At 42.8% G+C, this 18,142-nt stretch overlaps 1 protein-coding gene across 12 annotated transcripts in view; it reads right to left on the bottom strand.

The window, feature by feature from the left end:
• LOC139156879 (dystonin-like) overlaps positions 1-18,142 on the bottom strand; it is a 400,586-nt gene that overhangs the window by 50,861 nt on the left and 331,583 nt on the right. For all 12 annotated transcript variants that reach the window (XM_070733016.1, XM_070733011.1, XM_070733010.1 and 9 more), the window contains 6 exons: positions 17,732-17,860; positions 16,245-16,415; positions 11,217-11,372; positions 10,815-11,021; positions 9,069-9,188; positions 5,366-5,535 (listed from right to left, as the gene is read on the bottom strand). In XM_070733016.1, the coding sequence (XP_070589117.1) occupies positions 5,366-5,535; positions 9,069-9,188; positions 10,815-11,021; positions 11,217-11,372; positions 16,245-16,415; positions 17,732-17,860 (953 nt within the window). The remainder of the gene's footprint in view (positions 1-5,365; positions 5,536-9,068; positions 9,189-10,814; positions 11,022-11,216; positions 11,373-16,244; positions 16,416-17,731; positions 17,861-18,142) is intronic.

An 18,142-nucleotide genomic window follows, 5' to 3' on the forward strand; every position in this document is an offset into this window, starting at 1 on the left:
GCGGTAGCCGCCGGACGTCTTGGGGACCAAGAACACGATAGAGTAGAACCCCTGTCCTTGTTGATGTACTGGCACCGGTTCTATTGCCCCAATGTCCAACAGGTGTTGTACTTCCCTGGCAATCAGGGAACATCTTGGTTGAGATAGCGACGGGCATTGTAGGAATCTGTCCGGAGGAGTCTGTAGGAAGTTGATGCGCAGACCATTCTTCACGGTATCTAGCGCCCAAATGTCGGTGGAAATAGCCGCCCAAGAGCCTGAGAAGGACTGCAGGCGTCCACCGATGGGTACCTGGATGGGTAAGTCATTTTTTTTTCGGTACCCTCCTCTGTTTCCGCCCCGAAAGGATCTGCGGGGCTGTTGGAACTGTCGGTTCCTGTCTCCATAACCTGTTCTGTCGGACCTGAAGGATGGCTGCGTGTAGGAGCTCTGTCCATATGGCCTGGTGTTTGAGGCCGCAGGCGCGGCCGTGTCCGCTCGAAAGGGCTGCCTTCTGTAGTATGGGGCCGCCCGCCTGTCTTGCCTCCTCGCCGACCTTGGCAGCACCTTTTTCTTGTCTTTATCCTCGATCAAGACTTTATCTAGTGATTCTCCAAAAAGTGTGGTCCCTTGGTAGGGCGCGGTTGCAAGACGCCATTTCGATTTGGCGTCTGCTTGCCAAGAGCGGAGCCATATTAGGCGTCGAGTGGAAAGGTTGGTAGCCATCGCCCTGGATGAAAACCTAGAAGCAGCCAAGGTGGCATCGGCGGAGAACTCCGTGGAGGCGATCAATTTATTAATGTCTTGGCGAAGGCGAGCGTCCTCCGGGCCCAACCTGGGGAGGATGTCTCGAAGCCAAAGGATTGAGGCCCGGTTGAAGAAGGAGGCTGCCATAGCAGCTCTCAAGGACCAGGCACATAGCTGGTGCATTCTCCGGATCAGGTTCTCGGCCTTCCTATCATCGGGCCGCAAACCATCCGCCATCTCCGATGGAACCAGGGCATTGGAAATTAGTGAGGTAACCGGGGTATCCACAGCCGGGTATTGGAGCAAATCCTCTATTTCTGGATCGAAGGAGTAAAGCTTCTTGTCCAGAGCTGAGGGACCCAGAGCTGCTGCTGGTTGCTGCCAGGGCCTCTTTATGTTTTCTGCAAATATGGGCACTGCAGGGATAGTTTCTGAGTCCCTTTGAGGCTCATTAATGAGTCTGGAAGCGGGTAATGTGCCCACATCCTGGTCAGCCGTCTTTTGGGCACTGGTCAAAGTTAGTGTGGTTCTGGCCTTGTTTAGGAGAACCCTGAAAAGGGGTGCCTTGAATAAGCCTGCTAATACAGGCTGTTCTGGTAAGGTGGCTTCATCCCCCGACAGCTCATTCTCTGGGTCTGAAAAGGCCTCTCTGAACTCTTGCTCCTCCTGAAAAGAGTCATGCAGGGAAGGTGCAGGTGCAGGAGCTGACCAGATATCCTGCCTGCTGGGGCGAGGTGGCAGTGGGGATTGATGTTGTTGTTGGGCCCCAATTGCTATGCCCTGTGCATAAGCTGAAGCAATCATGTCTTGTACCGAGGGAGACATGGCTTGCCAGTTATCTGTAGAGCCCCTGAGCCCTGCTGCTGTGGGCGTGAATGTGGCTGTAGCTGCTGGAGGTTGAGAGGCAGGCCTGCTCCATTCTGATCTCTGAAATCCCTCAGATGGTGGGGGGGCACTTAATGGGCGGTCTGGTGAAAGACCCCCAGCGCTTTGAAAGGGAGGCCCCTCGAAGGTGGCCGATGACAGGGGAGGAGGACCCAGCGGGCTTTGATAAACGGGTGGAATAACCATGGCTGAGGGGCTAGGCCCTTGTCTTGGTTTTGCTTTGTCCAGCTGGGCCTCGAGGGCCTTTATTTTCTTCTCAGCCTCCTTTAGTGCATTGGAGGACTGAGAGCTTTTCCCCTTAGATTTTGAGCTGGGCCCCTTGTCCTTACTTTTATTCTTGGAGGAGGAGGGCACAGGAGCGCTGGGACTGGATTGAGACATGTTTGTAACAACACCGAGCCAAAAACACGAGGTTACTGCTTAAAAGCAAGTAAAATGGTGGACTAGGGAAGCTGGTGTCCCCTAAATAACATGTCATCTGTTTTTCCTGCTCGTGATTGGCTGGATACTAGGTAGAAGCCCATAATAGCTTCGTTGTCCTGGCAACGCCCTGAAGCAAGATGGCGGCCCTGGGATAGGCTGAAAAGAGCCTAGTCACTCTGACCCCTTAGCAAACAAGATGGCGGCCGTGACATCAGGCGGGAAAAGCTCTGCTTTTGAAACGGCCGGAGGGGGACTCAGAGGCTTTGGCCCTGCGCCAAAATGGCGGGCGCAACTTCGGGCAGCTCGGCAATCACCTTCTGCACCCCCCCCTTCAATTCCTTCGATCTCTGCTCCTCTGAGCGATCGGGAACAAGGTGGCTGCAAAGGGCCTCCGAACAGCTGATCTTTTTTTCTTTTTCCATTGCCGATCGGCAGGAACGCTGTCTGGGAGCTGCTGGGATCGCCTTACAGCTGATTTCCCCCCATGGGGAAATTCTGTGTACTGATTGCTCCTCTGATCGGTAAGAACCGATACTCGGAGACTCGTTGCGCTGGAAGAGTGGTGGGGGGGGGGTCTGATCGCGGGCGTCAGGGACCCCAATCCAGCGATCCCTTTCAGCAAGGCAATACTCCGGAGAGCAGTGGCCTCTCAGGGATTGAAGAGACGGAGAACAATACCCCGGAGGGCAGTGGTTCTCGAGATCCAGGTCTTCCTCCTATAGAGAAAGGGGAAAAAAGGAGAAAAAATTATTGTTAGTAAACATCCTATAAATCTCACATACTGTGAGAAGAAAACTCATAGTCCCTACACTATGACTGAGTTTTTAAGACTGAACTTGAGGAGGTAGAGGGGGGCGGGACATAATTATGTTAATTTTTAACTCAGTCCCTGCCAATGAGGCTGAAGAACAACCCACATTGGACTCTCCGAACAGTGCAGGGGAGAACGGGTGCTTCGCTGGCAACGGAAGTCTGGAGGCGGGGCATCCCAGCGGCGGCAGTGAGTTTGTAAGGTGAAAATAGTTTGTAAGAAGAGGCAAAAATACGGAAGTTTGTATCTCGAAAAGTTTGTATGACAAGGCGTTTGTAAGACGAGGTATAACTGTACTTAAATAAGCCATTTTGTGTGCATTCATTAGAAAAAGTGCTATATAAATAAAGGAAAGAACCAAAATTGATTTGTTTTAATAAAATGGAAGAAAACATAAAAAGGTTAAAAAAATGTTATCAGTAGCCATAGCCAACTAAAACTGCTCCTTTGTTGCAGTGGTAGTATAGGGCAGGAGTAGGCAAACTTTGGCTCTTCTATGACTTGTGGACTTCAACTCCCAGAATTCCTGAGCTAATCATGCTAGCTCAGGAATTCTGGGAGTTGAAGTCCACATGTCTTAGAAGAGCCACCTTTGCCTACCCCTGGTATACAGGAAAGTATCTACTGTATGTGTTGCTTTCCTTCAAGTTCCAATGGACATGCAGTAAAAGCATTGAAAAAATTCAACTGTACTTTGCCTTCCTATGTAAACCAACTGGATTTTCATTTAATTTAATTCGTCTTTTTTGACTTTTACACCACCCAATCCCATGGGCCTTTTTCCACTCTATAAACACCATAATGGTGGTAATAATGCCCACCTTATGGAGCATGCTTCGTCCTGAAAACATCCCTTTTCACATTCCAGAAGCCCCTCAGGCCCCGGTTATGTTTATCAGGCCAGGAACTCCTAGAGAACTGGATATTTGTTTAGATGGCTCTGCTGCTGAGGTGGCCATTTTTATTCCCTCTTTCCCTAGAAGTTTATATATTTGATTTTTTCATACAATTTATTTAGATTTCTATATTTTTGTACATCTAACATTTTTTAATTTGTGGTTTCTATGAAATTATTATTATTATTATTATTATTATTATTATTATTATTATTATTTGTTAGATTTGTATGCTGCCCCTCTCCGAAGACTCAGAGCGGCTCACAACAACAAAACAGTACAAATCCAATAGTTAAAAACAATTTAAAACCTCTTAATATAAAAAACAGTCATACATCTCAGACAAACCATACATAAAATGGAAACAGCCCAGGGGAATCAATTTCCCCATGCCTGACAGCAGAGGTGGGTTTTAGATTTATTGGATTTATATGATTAGATTTATTGGATTTATATGCCGCCCCTCTCTGCAGACTCGGAGTTTTAAGGAGTTTGCGAAAGGCAAGGAGGGTCGGGGCAATCCTAATCTCTGGGGGACTTGATTCCAGAGGGTCAAGGCCACCACAGAGAAGGCTCTTCCCCTGGGTCCTGCCAGACGACATTGTTTACTCGACGGGACCCGGAGAAGGCCAACTCTGTGGGACCTAACCGGTCGCTGGAATTTGTTGTGTGTTTTTCGGATTCACTTCTGGTGAGATGATTGGCTAACCAATTTGAATGACTGATGAATAACTAGTCCAGACTTTAAAATTGCAAAGCAGTTGCTGCAGTCTTCTACCTAAGTCTTTCTCTAAATAAATATATGGCATTTTTGTTAGTATGCCAGCCCCTAGTTGCTACACAATCCCCTACTCATCCATCTTCAAGAAGGCTACATGCCCTTGTTGTGCCCCAATCTCAACCCAACCTTCCCTCAACTTTGACAAAATGCTTGTTTTCAGATGGATTAATACAACATTGAGATCCTGGTGTTTACGTATGTTTGCCAATATTAGTTTCCAAGAGAATAGTATAGATATCAGGCAAAATTCATTCCTCTAGGAAAACAAGATCATCATACCCAGACCTAAGAGATGTGCAAAGAAGAAAAAGGTACACAATTTGCAGCCATCTACTTCCCTTTGTTAAGATACAGATCCCTGTGTCATTCCAGAGAAATTGGTTGAGAAGGAACAGATCTCATTTCATCACACTGATAAAAAACAAACCATATCCTTTTCTTACAGCTGGCTGAGATTTAAACAGTTTTATTTAGACATTTCAAAGGCCACATGTGCAGCCAAGAACTCCATCCTATGCTCAGAGTAGTCTCTGGTAAGATTAGACTAATCAAGGTCAGATATTGATAATAAATTAAGAGGAAAAGGCAATGGTATTAAAAAGAAAACAGAGGCCTTTCCACTTAGTACTGTATTTTATGGGCCATCTTTGAAATGGGATGCATAGTATTAGTTTTAGTATTGGATTTACATGATGTTTTGTACTATTGTTGTTAGCCGCCCCGAGTCTACGGAGAGGGGCGGCATACAAATCCGATAGATAGATAGATAGATAGATAGATAGATAGATAGATAGATAGATAGATAGATAGATAGATAGATAGATAGCTAGCTTTGTGGTCTACCTTTCTACAGATTTTCCACAGACCGTATCCCACTTGTCTCTGAGCTCGCTCAACATATCGTCCAATTTCAGGGTGTCATCAGCGAGGGAGGTTTTTTCTTTTAAAGAGCGTCCACTCCTGTTTGTGGTGTCATACACAGAATGTTTGGCTCCAAGACATTTTTGGAATTCCTGTGCAAAAAATAAGAATAGGACAAACTGTCACAGGAAACAAGCAGGGCATGTAAACTATAGGACAAAACTTATTTTGTGCTACTTGGGTTAGATCACAATGGCTATAATTTTGAGACAAGCTGTATTTAGGAAAGAAATGTTGTAAAATGTCATTGAGATAGCAAGAAACCAGAACCATTTAGTTTGTAACAATGAACTGAAAACATTAGCAAATCAATTGAATTTAACTGGGCAATAAAAAGATGTAATCTAATAAAAATGGCAGAAGAACAAACTCTTCAGTATGGTGTAACAGCCCATCAATTTGGGATTAACCTAAACAAAACTATTACTATTTTTTTAAAATTTAAAATGGATCAGAATTGTGTGAGCACCAAACACTGTCTGGTTTAGTTGACTTTTGAAGGTGCAAATTGCTTTCCATTTTTTTGCTGTTAAAAAAATAACACAACAGTTCTTACGATTGTAGGCATTCCCCGTATGGTTAAAGAACTCGTGAACAATTTACCAGTGGAGAGCACTAACAAATTCTTCATGTGGGCTTTCAGAAACAAACATTATTTAAATTAAATTATAAATTATAAGTTTAACGCTTTTGTAAGATCAGCTTCAATGACAAAGTGAATTAAAGTATATTTAAATTGCACGTGCTTGATTTTAACAATTGTTGCTTCTTCTTGATCATTCAACACTTTAAACCTCAAAGAGCCTTTTAAGCAGTAAATATCAAGAGTTATCTGATACAAGTCTTTGATCAAAGCTTTTGTCATGGAGCCCCTAAATGCCTAGTACATTTAGAACGTGTGTGTGTGTGTGTGTGTGTGTGTGTGTGTGTGTATGGAGAAGAAGAAAAATAACAGTTAACTCTGTACTCTGGATTGCTTATCTTAGCCAGTGCAATTATAAATCTGACTTATTTTATACTCTAGAAGAAATCAAACTATGAATTTCATCTCCATCTCTATATTCATATTTCAATTTTATGATTTTGAATTGTTTATTGACCAGATTGTAATTAAAAATAGCAACTTTTAAACTATTCCTTTTTTTTTTTGACATTTCAGGAAAACATGTTGCACAGACATGTAGGCAAAAGTATATTTTTAATTGCTAAAGCATTTTTAAATATTATTTCATTTTTTTAAAAATCCTGGAATATGGACTGCATGAGCAATGCTTTGTTATTTTACATTTAAATATACCAATGGAGACACTGATAAGAAAGCAACGAATGTGCCTTATTTTGGCACAAATATGAGACAGACGTCTTTTTTAAAAATTTGGTTTCTTTCTACTTTTGGCTAAGGAAAGCTTCATGGAATAAATCCAAGTAATTCTGGGTATTACATTTATCCTGCTTTTAAGTCCTTGATGCAAGTTTCTAAAACCAATGAAACCGTGGTTTTGTGGTTTACATCATAATGCAGTTTCAAGGAAACAGAAGATTACAGTAATATAAACAGACCACAGGCAAACAATTGGATAAACAGATTTGCTAGGATTGTGGATGCTACTTTATTATTATTATTCCTCTACTGGGAGTGAGAAGTTGATCTTTTAAAACTAAATTAATTATGCCACTAAAAACATACATATTCTAACATTCTCTTGAGTTCTCTTCTATGGGCTGATTTAAAATGATCTCAGCTGATAACTTCAGATCCTACCAAATATGTTAGAGTCCCGTGATGGCAAACGTATGAAACGCATGCCAGAAGTGGCAGGCAGAGCCCTCTCTGTGGGCACCCAGACTATTGCCAGTTGGTCTTCACTGCAGTGGAAACGGCCTGAAGACAGCCTGAAAACTGCCAAAAAACAGGTCATTTTCTGGGCTTTTTGGGGCCATTTTCAGACTGTTTTGAGGCCATTTTTTCAGGCCAAAAATAGCCTGAAAAATGGCCCAAAACAGCCTAAACCTAGTTCCAAAACAGGCCATTTCCTGGGCTGCTTTCTGGCCTATTTTCTGCTTAACAAAGGTCTCATTTAACAACTGAAATATTGGGCTCAATTGTGGTCGTAATTCGAGGACAACCTGCATAGCATTTTGAGCCAGCTGTAGCTCTGGAAACCAGGGCTGATTCAAAATGCAGGGTCCTAATGATTCTGAACATTAAAACAATTAAAAGCAAAAATATAAATTAACTTCTTATGAATCCTATTGTTAAACTAAGCTGGCTGCATACCTTCTCTGTGGCGGCCCCGACCCTCTGGAACCAGCTCCCCCCAGAGATTAAAACTGCCCCCACCCTCCTTGCCTTTCGTAAACTCCTTAAAACCTACCTCTCCCATCAGGCATGTGGGAATTGAAACATCTCCCCCGGGCCTATACAGTTTATGCATGGTATGTTTGTGTGCATGTTTGTTTTTAATAATGGAGTTTTTAGTGTTTTTTCTTAAATTATTAGATTTGTTGTACATTGTTTTATTATTGCTGTGAGCCGCCCCGAGTCTACGGAGAGGGGCGGAATAGATAGATAGATAGATAGATAGATAGATAGATAGATAGATAGATAGATAGATAGATAGATAGATAGATAGATACATACATACATAGATAGATACATACCCTGTTTCCCCGATAGTAAGACACCCCCGATTGTAAGACGTATCGGGGATTTCAGGGGGGTCGGCGAATATAAGCCGTACCCTGAAAGTAAGACATATGTCTTACTTTCGGGGTATTGCCGGGGGGGGGAGCCCGATGACGTCGCTTCCAAGCTCCCCGCGTGCCCCTCACCTTCGCCTCGCCGCGGCGCCACCGCCTCTTCCCCGGCTTGGCAAAGCGAAGGATGGCGCTGGTCCGAAGCGAGCCGAGCGGGCGGCGGCTTGCAGCGAAGGCGCTCGTCCCAGCAACCGAGTCCTGCCGAGGCTCGGCTACAAGCAGCCAGCGAGGCCGACCAGCTCCGAGGCGAGCGGCCGGAGCTGCGCCCTCCTTCGCCCGCCTCCTTTCCGGCAGGCAGGTGGGGCTGCCCAACTGCGCAGAGCGGCTCCTCCCCTCCAGACACACACTTCCCCGACATGCGTCTGTGGCTCCACGCATGCACGCCGCTTGGAGCCCTGAGGTTAAACTTGGAAAAGGGCTCACGAGACTCCTGTCCCGCGGCTGCCCTTCTGGACTCTGGGGAGATGCCTTCGGGAATGCGACCCTTTCAATTTTTTTCCAATGTAAGACATACCCCGAAAGTAAGACGTAGTGGGGCTTTTGGGGGTAAAAAGAAAGTAAGACACTGTCTTACTTTCGGGGAAACACGGTAGATAGATACATAGATAGATACATAGATAGATAGTATTGAGTTCAGATCAGGTAACTCATTGGTCACATATGGGTCCCTTCCACAAAAATAGAGCTTTCTACAGAGAAGCCTTCCAATTTTTATTCTTTTATAAGATGGAAAGCAGCCAATGTCTGAATTTGATAGGAGCAAATATTCCAACTGGGTCAACAATGAATTGCTCTCCTCATGCTCATTACCTCATGATGCTTTGCCAACAGATCAGGCATGCTCTACATTCCATTATTAGTAACTCACTTTATGCTGGGCAAGCTGCATCTTAATTTTGTCTGGATCATTTGCAATTTCCAATTCTGCATCTAAAGTCTTTTCGGAATCATCCAACCATTCCGTAAGTTTGATCCAAGCTTCATGGAACTGCAGAAAAATAAGAGTTTGCTTGTGTCCAGTGACAGATTATTAATAATCATTTAGTCTCAAGATATTAAATGTGAAAAGTAATCAAAATCACGACTTAAAAATGGGCCTGGGCAATATATTTTATTTTCTTGTTTGGTGATGGCACACTTTTATGTTTTTTTGCTTTTTGTAAAATTGTTAAAAAATCAATAAAAACTATATTTTAAAAAAAGACAATATATTAGAAAGGAATGGCTTGTTTTTCTTTCAAACAGCCTTTTTCACTTGCAAATTATTTTACAATACATATTTGTTCTTGCATATTCTAATTCTTCCAGTAAGATTGATACAATGCAAGTGTCACCGAGGGATAATTAATGCATTTAGTGATGCATTAATGCATATGAATAAACCTTGCTATATCTAGTATTTTCAACTACTAACTATTTCATTGAAGTGAGATCATAATGTCAGGTAACGTCAACGGTACAATGAGTCATAGAATCAGAAACCTGGAAACGATTGTTTAAACCAAGTAATTCTGGCAGTATCTCTTCAGCTACCATATGAACAGATCGATAAAGACAGCCCGCTGTTTATCAGAGTGCTTAACTAGGGCTTAGAGCAGTGATGGCGAACCTATGGCACGGGTGCCACAGGTGGCACATGGAGCCATATCTGCTGGCACGTGAGCCATTGCCCTAGCTCAGCTCCAACGTGCATGTGTGTGCCGGCCAGCTGATTTTTGGCTTGTACAGAGGCTCTTGGAGGGCGTTTTTGGATTCCAGAGAGCTTTGGGGGGATGGGGGAGGACATTTTACCCTTCCCCAGTTCCAAGGAATGGGAGGGAGAAATACGAGCCTACTGGGCCCACTAAAAGATGGGAAACAGGCTGTTTCCAGCCTCCAGAGGGCCTCGGGCGGGCCAGGTAAGCTGTTTTCACCCTCCCAGGCACTGAATTATGGATGTGGGCACCAGCGCATGTGCGATAGCATGCACACATGCTCTTTCAACACCCAAGGGAAAAAGATTTGCCATCACTGGCTTCGAGGAAAAGGAAAAGGAAGCTTTTAGTTATTAAGTATATTTTAGAGAAATTGTGCATGTGACTTCTGGTCAGAACATGGGAAGTGATGGCAGAAACTCATAATTAAATGGGAATATGCCTATCTGCAAAAACAACAAAACAACAACATAACCTAAGGAATGTTTTCTTCCTAATTGCTCCACCATTTGCCTGCAGTTACTAATATTTCTCGAAAACAGTTACCACTATCAATTTCACTACACAAAGACATTTTTACTTATTTCTTTAAAAATAACCCATTAATGATTTTTTTTATGATTGTTGCTGTCCTCCATGTCTTAGGTCCCCTTACATGCATTCATCAGAACCATGCAGAATTAACATTGTGTGTAGGAAATAATCCTTGAATCACTCCTCTCCCTACCACCCCCCTCTTCCTTTTCAGGCTCTTGTGGAGTTAGAATTAAAAACCTCAGCACAACAATTTACCTCTCCATTTCAGATTACACACAGAAATTGAGAAAGTCAATTAAGCTTACATACATAACGCTGGGGGCAAAGTGTGGGTTGACTTGGAATACAGTCTTTAAAATGGAGATGGCGCACTGCCACGTTACCTGTTTGGCACGCTTCCTTGCATCATCCAAGGCTCTTCCCCTTTCTACTAAACGCTGAACTACTTTTTCCCACCTGCTCTGGACACTAATGAGAAGGTTCTTAATGAGGACCACATCCTGTTTCTGGCTGAAGTACTTCAAATGAGTTCCAGTTTTGTCTAGCTGGATAATCTGGTCACGGTGAGCATTTACTTCATTGGCAAAGACCTTCCAAAGGAAAAAAGGGAATTACTGAAATTTGAACAATATCTAGAAATGTAAAGCTGCCTATCACATTGGCAGAGAAAATGCATGATGTTAAACCAATCTTCAGAAGCTATATGTTGCTGAGCTAGTTTTATGTACAACTCATCCCAATGCATCTAGGGTGGGAAGTTATGATTCTGCTCCTTTCTTTCATACCTTGTGTTCATCAATCTGAAATAAGACAGTGTCTAAAATAAGACTTGGTCGAGAAGCCATTGTCAAAGTTTGCTCAGCTTGTGTAAGCCAGTTGATAAAATCCTGTAGTGAATTGTGGAACTCCACTGCCAAACTGAGAGCTTCTTCCAGCTTGATCTGCAAGAACAACATAATTAACCATAGTGGATACTTTACAGAATAGTAAATCTGTGCATGATATGAACGTGTGTATGTATTTTTATCTACTGGGTTTTGGGTTTTTTTAGACTTTGTAATGTAAAACTGTTATTTTAGATTTTAATTATTAGATTTGTTACCATGTATTGTTTTTATCACTGTTGTGAGCCGCCCCGAGTCTACAGAGAGGGGCAGCATACAAATCTAATTAATAATAATAATAATAATAATAATAATAATAATAATAATAATAATAATAATAACAACAATAATATCATGTTGTTGAATATAATTTGGAGGAGGCCCATTGCTGTTGGCTTTCCCCCTTAATAATTCTTCTAAGCTAATGCTAACATGCATTTTGTTCTAAAACAGTATGTAGATAAAAATATTGCAACGCAATAGTTAAGATTTTTTTATTTTATTTATTTATTTATTTATTAGATTTGTATGCCGCCCCTCTCCGAAGACTTGGGGCGGCTAACAACAATAAAGAAGACAATGTAACAAATCTAATATTAAAAAGTAATCTAAAAAAAAAACCAATTTAAGAGACCAATCATACAAACAAGCGTACCATGTATAAATTCTATAAGCCTAGGGGAAAGGGGAAAATTTCAATTCCCCCATGCCTGATGACAGAGGTGGGTTTTAAGGAGCTTGCGAAAGGCAAGGAGGGTGGGGGCAACTCTGATATCTGGGGGGAGCTGGTTCCAGAGGGTTGGGGCTGCCACAGAGAAGGCTCTTCTCCTGGGTCCCGCCAAATGACATTGTTCAGTCGACGGGACCCGGAGAAGGCCAACTCTGTGGGACCTAACCAGTCGCTGGGATTCGTGGGGCAGAAGGCGGTCTAGGAGATGGGGAAAATATGGGGGCTGAGCAAAAAAGAAAGCATCTCAGTGACATGCTACTGACTTCTTAAAATAAAAAACAGTATCACCGTTACATTAAGACCAAGAAGCATTTAGACAGATATTCGGAAACACGCATACTTTCTAGTTTTGATCTTACTTCTACAAAGAGGGACCTTGTGCTCAGTACTCTATGAAGGATGTCAAGAATGGCTCTGAAAACCATTGGGTGAAGTTAACATAATTTAACATGTGTCAAAAATGACAGAAGAACTTGTGAACCAGTGTAGCTTATCTTTAAAAATGTTTCAATGATATCTTGCCCTCCAAATAAATTGTGGCTCCTTGTATTCATAAACCAAATCTGCCTATAATCACAATACAGTGATCCCTCGATTAGCGCGGGGGTTACGTTCCAAGACCTCCCGCGCTAATCGATTTCCGTGTTATAGTGGTGCGGAAGTAAAAAACACCATCTGCGCATGCGCGCCATTTTTTTCATGGCCGCACATGCGCAGATGGTGGAGTTTGCGTGTGGGCAGCGGGGAAGACCAAGGGAAGGTTCCTTCGGCCGCCCAACAGCTGATCTGCTCTGCAGCGTGGAAGCAGCGAGGAGCCGAAGATGGGGTTTCCCCGTTGCCCAGGCAAAGGGGAAACCCCATCTTCGGCTCCTCGCTGCTGCCGCGCTGCGGAGCGGATCAGGTGTTGGGCGGCTGAAGGAACCTTCCCTTGGTCTTCCCGCCGCCCAGGCAAAGGGGAAACCCCAAGATCGCTTGCCGCTTGCCACTTGCCATATTGCAGCTTGGAGCCTTGCTTCGCCTCCTTCGCTGCAATACGGCAAGCGGCAAGCGATCTTGGGGTTTCCCCTTTGCCTGGGCGGCGCTGGGGCCATGCGGAGCCGCTCATCTAGGGGGGCGTGGACCGGCAAGGTGCCCTCCGCTCTCTCTCTTTCTCTCCCTGTTACCGGTGTGGTATAAGAGAGAGAAAGAGAGAGAAAGGAGGGCGACTTGCCAGTCCACGCCCCCCTGGATGAGCGGCCCTGCATGGCCCCAGCGCCGGACTCCGCCATTGCCTCCGCCCTTGTTCGGCTCTGCAGCTGAGAGGCCACGCCCACCCCCTCCTCGGTGTCCCCGGCACCCAGCGTCCCCACGCCGCCTCCACCTCCCGGTAATGCGCCCGACCTCTGCCTCTCTCTTTCTCTCTCATATACCACGCCGGCAACAGGGAGAGAAAGAGAGAGAGAAATGATAGAAAAAAGTGGAGAAAAAAAGAGAAATAAGAAAATGATTGAAGCAGAGAATGACAGGAATGAAAGAGAAAGAGACAGAGAAGTGACTCTTGGTGATGACGTATGACGTCATCGGGTGGGAAAAACCGTGGTATAGCAAAAAAAACCGTGGAGTATTTTTTAATTAATATTTTTTGAAAAACCGTGTTGTAGCGTTTCGCACTAATCGAGACCGTGCTAATCGAGGGATCACTGTAGCTCCAAATTTTGGGAAATCTAATCCCAAAGTATCTTAAAAGCACTTTGTGAAGTAAGGCTTGCCTATGTCATAAGTGACAGCACATGGAAGGAAGTGAAAAAGGGATCTTCCAGACCTGACTAAGTGTTTATAATTAAAAGTAGCATACTGAGTTAATCTATTAATTTCTACAACACTAGTCCTCAACTTACAACCATTTGTTTAGTAGCCATTCAAAGTTACAAAGGCACTGAAAAAAATGACTTATTACCATTTTTCACACATGACTATAACAGCATACTCATGGTAATGTGATTAAAATCCGGTTGCAATTAGGTTTGTATGTATAACAACTGTGGTGTCTTGGGGTCCCTGTGGTCAACTTATGTGACTTTATGATAAGCAAATCATGTTACTAACTTAATAACTGCAGTGATTCACTTAAAGAAAGCAAGAATGGTCGTAAAATGGGTCAAAGCTCACTTAGCAACTGTTTCCCTCAACAACAGAAAGTTTGGGATCAACTGTAGTCATAAATCGAGGATCACATGTATATGACCAAAACAAAAAAACTAAACAAAACTCAAAAGCTCTTCTCCTCTCCAAATATCTTTGTTTATTCATTCATTCACTTCTGCTTTTTATATTTGTATTTCTATGGCTTCCAGATAAAATGTATAGTCCAAATCAGATTAAATTGTTTAACTTTAAAAATCATGTTTACTTCTATGAAAGCAAATGTTTATCAGTAAGTTGCTCCTGACTCCCTAGACACAACACAGTCTCTTCACTTAATGCTCTGAAGAACTGTTATATTCAAAATGTCAACAATGCTTTAAAGAATAATGTATATTTCCTAATGGCAAAATGATGCATTAGGGGACTGCTTATTTCTCAAGCCTGTAATCTATATACTCTAAGGAGACATTTTTGTTTTACAGACACTGGTCTACTCCTAACAGTTTACTGATAGTTTTTTCTAATGGGAATGGATGTTTGGCATTATTTACTACACAGATTACATCAGTGATGGCGAAACTATGGCACAGGTGCCACAGGGGGTACGCAGAGCCATATCTGCCAGCACGTGAGCCTTTGCCCTAGCTCAGCTCCAGCACGCATGTTCACACCGGCCAGCTGATTTTTGGCTCGCATGGAAGCTCTGGGAGAGCATTTTCGGCTTCCGGAGGGCCTCCGGGGGATACTCTTCAGGCTCCAGGGAAGCCTCTGGAGCCTGGGGAGGGTGAAAAACAGGCCTACTGGGCCCACCAGAAGTTGAAAAATGGGCTGTTTCTGGCCTCCAGAGGGCCTCCAGGGGGACATGGGAGGCAAGTTTTGCCCTCTCCAGGCATTGAATTATGGGTTTAGGCACTAGCGCAGGTGTGATAATGTGTGCACATGCGCTTTCGGCACCTGAGGGGGAAAAGGTTCACCATCACTGGATTACATGGTTGTTAGTACTGTTGGGCAAATCAAACTTGCAAAGTTCGGGTTTGTGCCGAACTTTGCAGTGTTCAGCATGCTGAACCCAAACCCGAACTCCTGGCCGGCCGAAATGGGGAGTTGAGGAGGAAATAAAGCCACGGGCCCGGAAGGAGTCTCTGTGATGTCAAAGCCCCGCCCCTGGAATCCCATCGTGTGATTCCCCACCTTCTTTTGCTTCCTTTTATTTTTACGGAAAAGGATGCCGCAGCGGTGCTGCAAGCAAAAGGAGGTGGGGAATCCCACGATGGTATTCCGGGGGCGGGGCTTTGACATCACAGAGACTCCTTCCTGGCCCATGGCTTTATTTCCTCCTCAACTCCCCGTTTCGGCCGGCCAGGAAGGAGTCTCCGTGACGTCAAAGCCCCGCCCCCGGAATACCATCGTGGGATTCCCCACCTCCTTGTTTATTTTTAGGGAAAAGGACGCCGCAGCGGCGCTGCTGCTGTTCGGGTTCGGCGAACTTACCCAAACTCTGCCGCCAAGTTCGGGTAAGTTCGCCGAACCCGAACTTCGTTGGGTTCGCCCAACACTAGTTGTTAGTACTATGTACAAGACAGTTGGGTTTGCAATATATAAACAAACTAACAATGAATGTTTATTTGTATCGAGGTAGCATAGCTTTAAGAGGTAGTGTTGCAGGTTGCCATAAGAGGGAGCATGATTCTCTCTCTGCTCTCTGTTTTCGCCTGATTCACTGAGAATGATGTAGCAAGCTCTGTAATAGTTTAGATGTATTTGCAAACTGTAATGTAGGCCTGATATGTAAGATAAAGACAGACTTGTAATATTATTATTGTGTTGTGCTATTTTATACACTTTAATGTATCTGTCTTGTCTGACTGAATAATTACTCATATCTCCTGGATATCTGCTAGAATCCCACACTTTCCTCTGTACATGTCCTTGATAAGTCAAACGTTCTGCACGCTCCTTAAAAGGTTCCATTAACTCTTGCTAAAGAACATCACAACCCTCCTACATGGAAAATAATCTAACATTAAGCTTCCTAAATGCGCAGACAAATTTCTCATAATCATTTTATAACATACTTTTCTTTCGTTAAGTTTGGTCTTTACTGATTCCCATTTTTCTTTAAGATTATTTATATCCTGCTCCACATTAGTTTCCATAGACTCGGGGCATCTTGCAAGCATCTGTACGCCCTTCTGCATCAGACATCTGTATTTTTCCTCCTTAGCTTCAAAGGCAGCACAAAGTTCCTAGACAGAAAGAGAAAAAAGGCCACATCATTTACAAACAATGTTGATTCTAAACTATTAACCTCTAAAGCAGTTGAAGGGATTATGGGCTCTAGTTTTGTGGGGGGAAGGTTGAGCGAGTTAAGAAATAGCATTGTGGATAATGTGAAATGTTCACCAGATGTCACTACGAATGTGCCCATAGCTGCATACAGAATTGTATGCATTCTTTAGTCAAAATGAGACAACCATTAAAAAAAGTTAGTCAAATGTATGAGTTCCCTAAATCTTTATAGGCATTCTATTTGTTGTGTGCTTTGAATAAATATTTGAGCAAATATTTTAACATGATCTATTAAGTAATCTTCAAGGTTATTTTGCACAACTGGCCTTGCAGAATTCTGGGATCATATGAACCCAAAGACAATTTCATCTGCAGAGTCTTCAATCCATAACCAAAAAGGCATATTCCAAATTCAGAAAAAAACTCTATTATTTAGTGTGTATTTTTTTTTCTAGAATAAAAATGCCTTTTACTTTAACAAATCATTTCAGCAACTTCAGAGCTGAAGAAGCTTCTTGGACATGAAGTGAAATGTCTTCAAAGAAAAACCAGAAAGTCCTATTGCCTCTTTTAAAAGCACTATTGGGATATTTCTGCAACTGAAAAATAATCCAGGAAAATCTGATCTATTACTCAGATGCATAAAAAGCCATTAAAAAAAAAAACACCCTATCCAAGAGACAGGCATTCTCAATCACATCTTTGCATTTCAGACCCAGACTGGAATTTTGGCAATGCTTACCAAACCACTAACTATAAGTTATGAATATGCAAGTAAAATTGGACCTGGGTATGTTATATCCCAAGTCCTGGAGATAGGCATATTTTAATGAGCCTTCAACTCACTGAAAATAAAGTAATACAACTGTACTGTCTGGACACAGGGGAAAAAATAGATTCTGTCTTTAAACACTGGCAACTGGAGTTGGATGAAATCAAGAAATAATAAATGGACAATAAAGTTGAGGGATTAAGACACATAATAGTAAGTTCTCTATTTGGAGAACTTGGAGGAAATTAACAGTTTGGTATTAGGACAAGTAGAAGAATATAAATTACATATACAGCTTTATAGCAGTTAACCAGAGTTCCCATATTTCCTTAAAATTGTTTTTGTCTGTAAACTAATGTGAGGATTGTTCACCTAAGGTAATTTACAAAATTAATGCCTTTAGGGTTATTTTCTTGTGCAGAATTTGCAAATTTTTCATTCCAAACAGCCACAAAGCGTTAGTTTCCAAATTTGGGGCCTCTGCACTAGTAAGATCCTTACCATATGAGTATTAAGCTGCTCTCTTGCAGTCTCTGGTAAGCCACCAACAGGCTTTGATGCCAAAAGGTGACGCTCAGTTTCTGTCAGCCATTGCTGTAAATCTTCAACATCACCATGGAAACCTTGGGCCTAAACAAAATGTCATCATAACACTTCAGGGTATATTTGATTACACAGGCTTGCTGCATCAGCTAAGACATTGCAAAAGTGGAACACAGTAAAAGCCTACAAACCTAAAAGGAAAACGCTGCTAAATTAAGAATTCCCTAAACAAAACAAAACTGTTAAATTTAATTTTAAAACAAAACAAAAGATTAAAATAAAAATGATACCTACAGTGAAATGCTGTTGAGCGAGAAGACAAAAAAGGAAAAAAACTAAGTAACTTTATACCAATGATATAAAATGTAC

The sequence above is a fragment of the Erythrolamprus reginae genome, chromosome 1 (assembly GCF_031021105.1).
Source record: "Erythrolamprus reginae isolate rEryReg1 chromosome 1, rEryReg1.hap1, whole genome shotgun sequence".
NCBI classification, from domain to species: domain Eukaryota; kingdom Metazoa; phylum Chordata; class Lepidosauria; order Squamata; family Dipsadidae; genus Erythrolamprus; species Erythrolamprus reginae.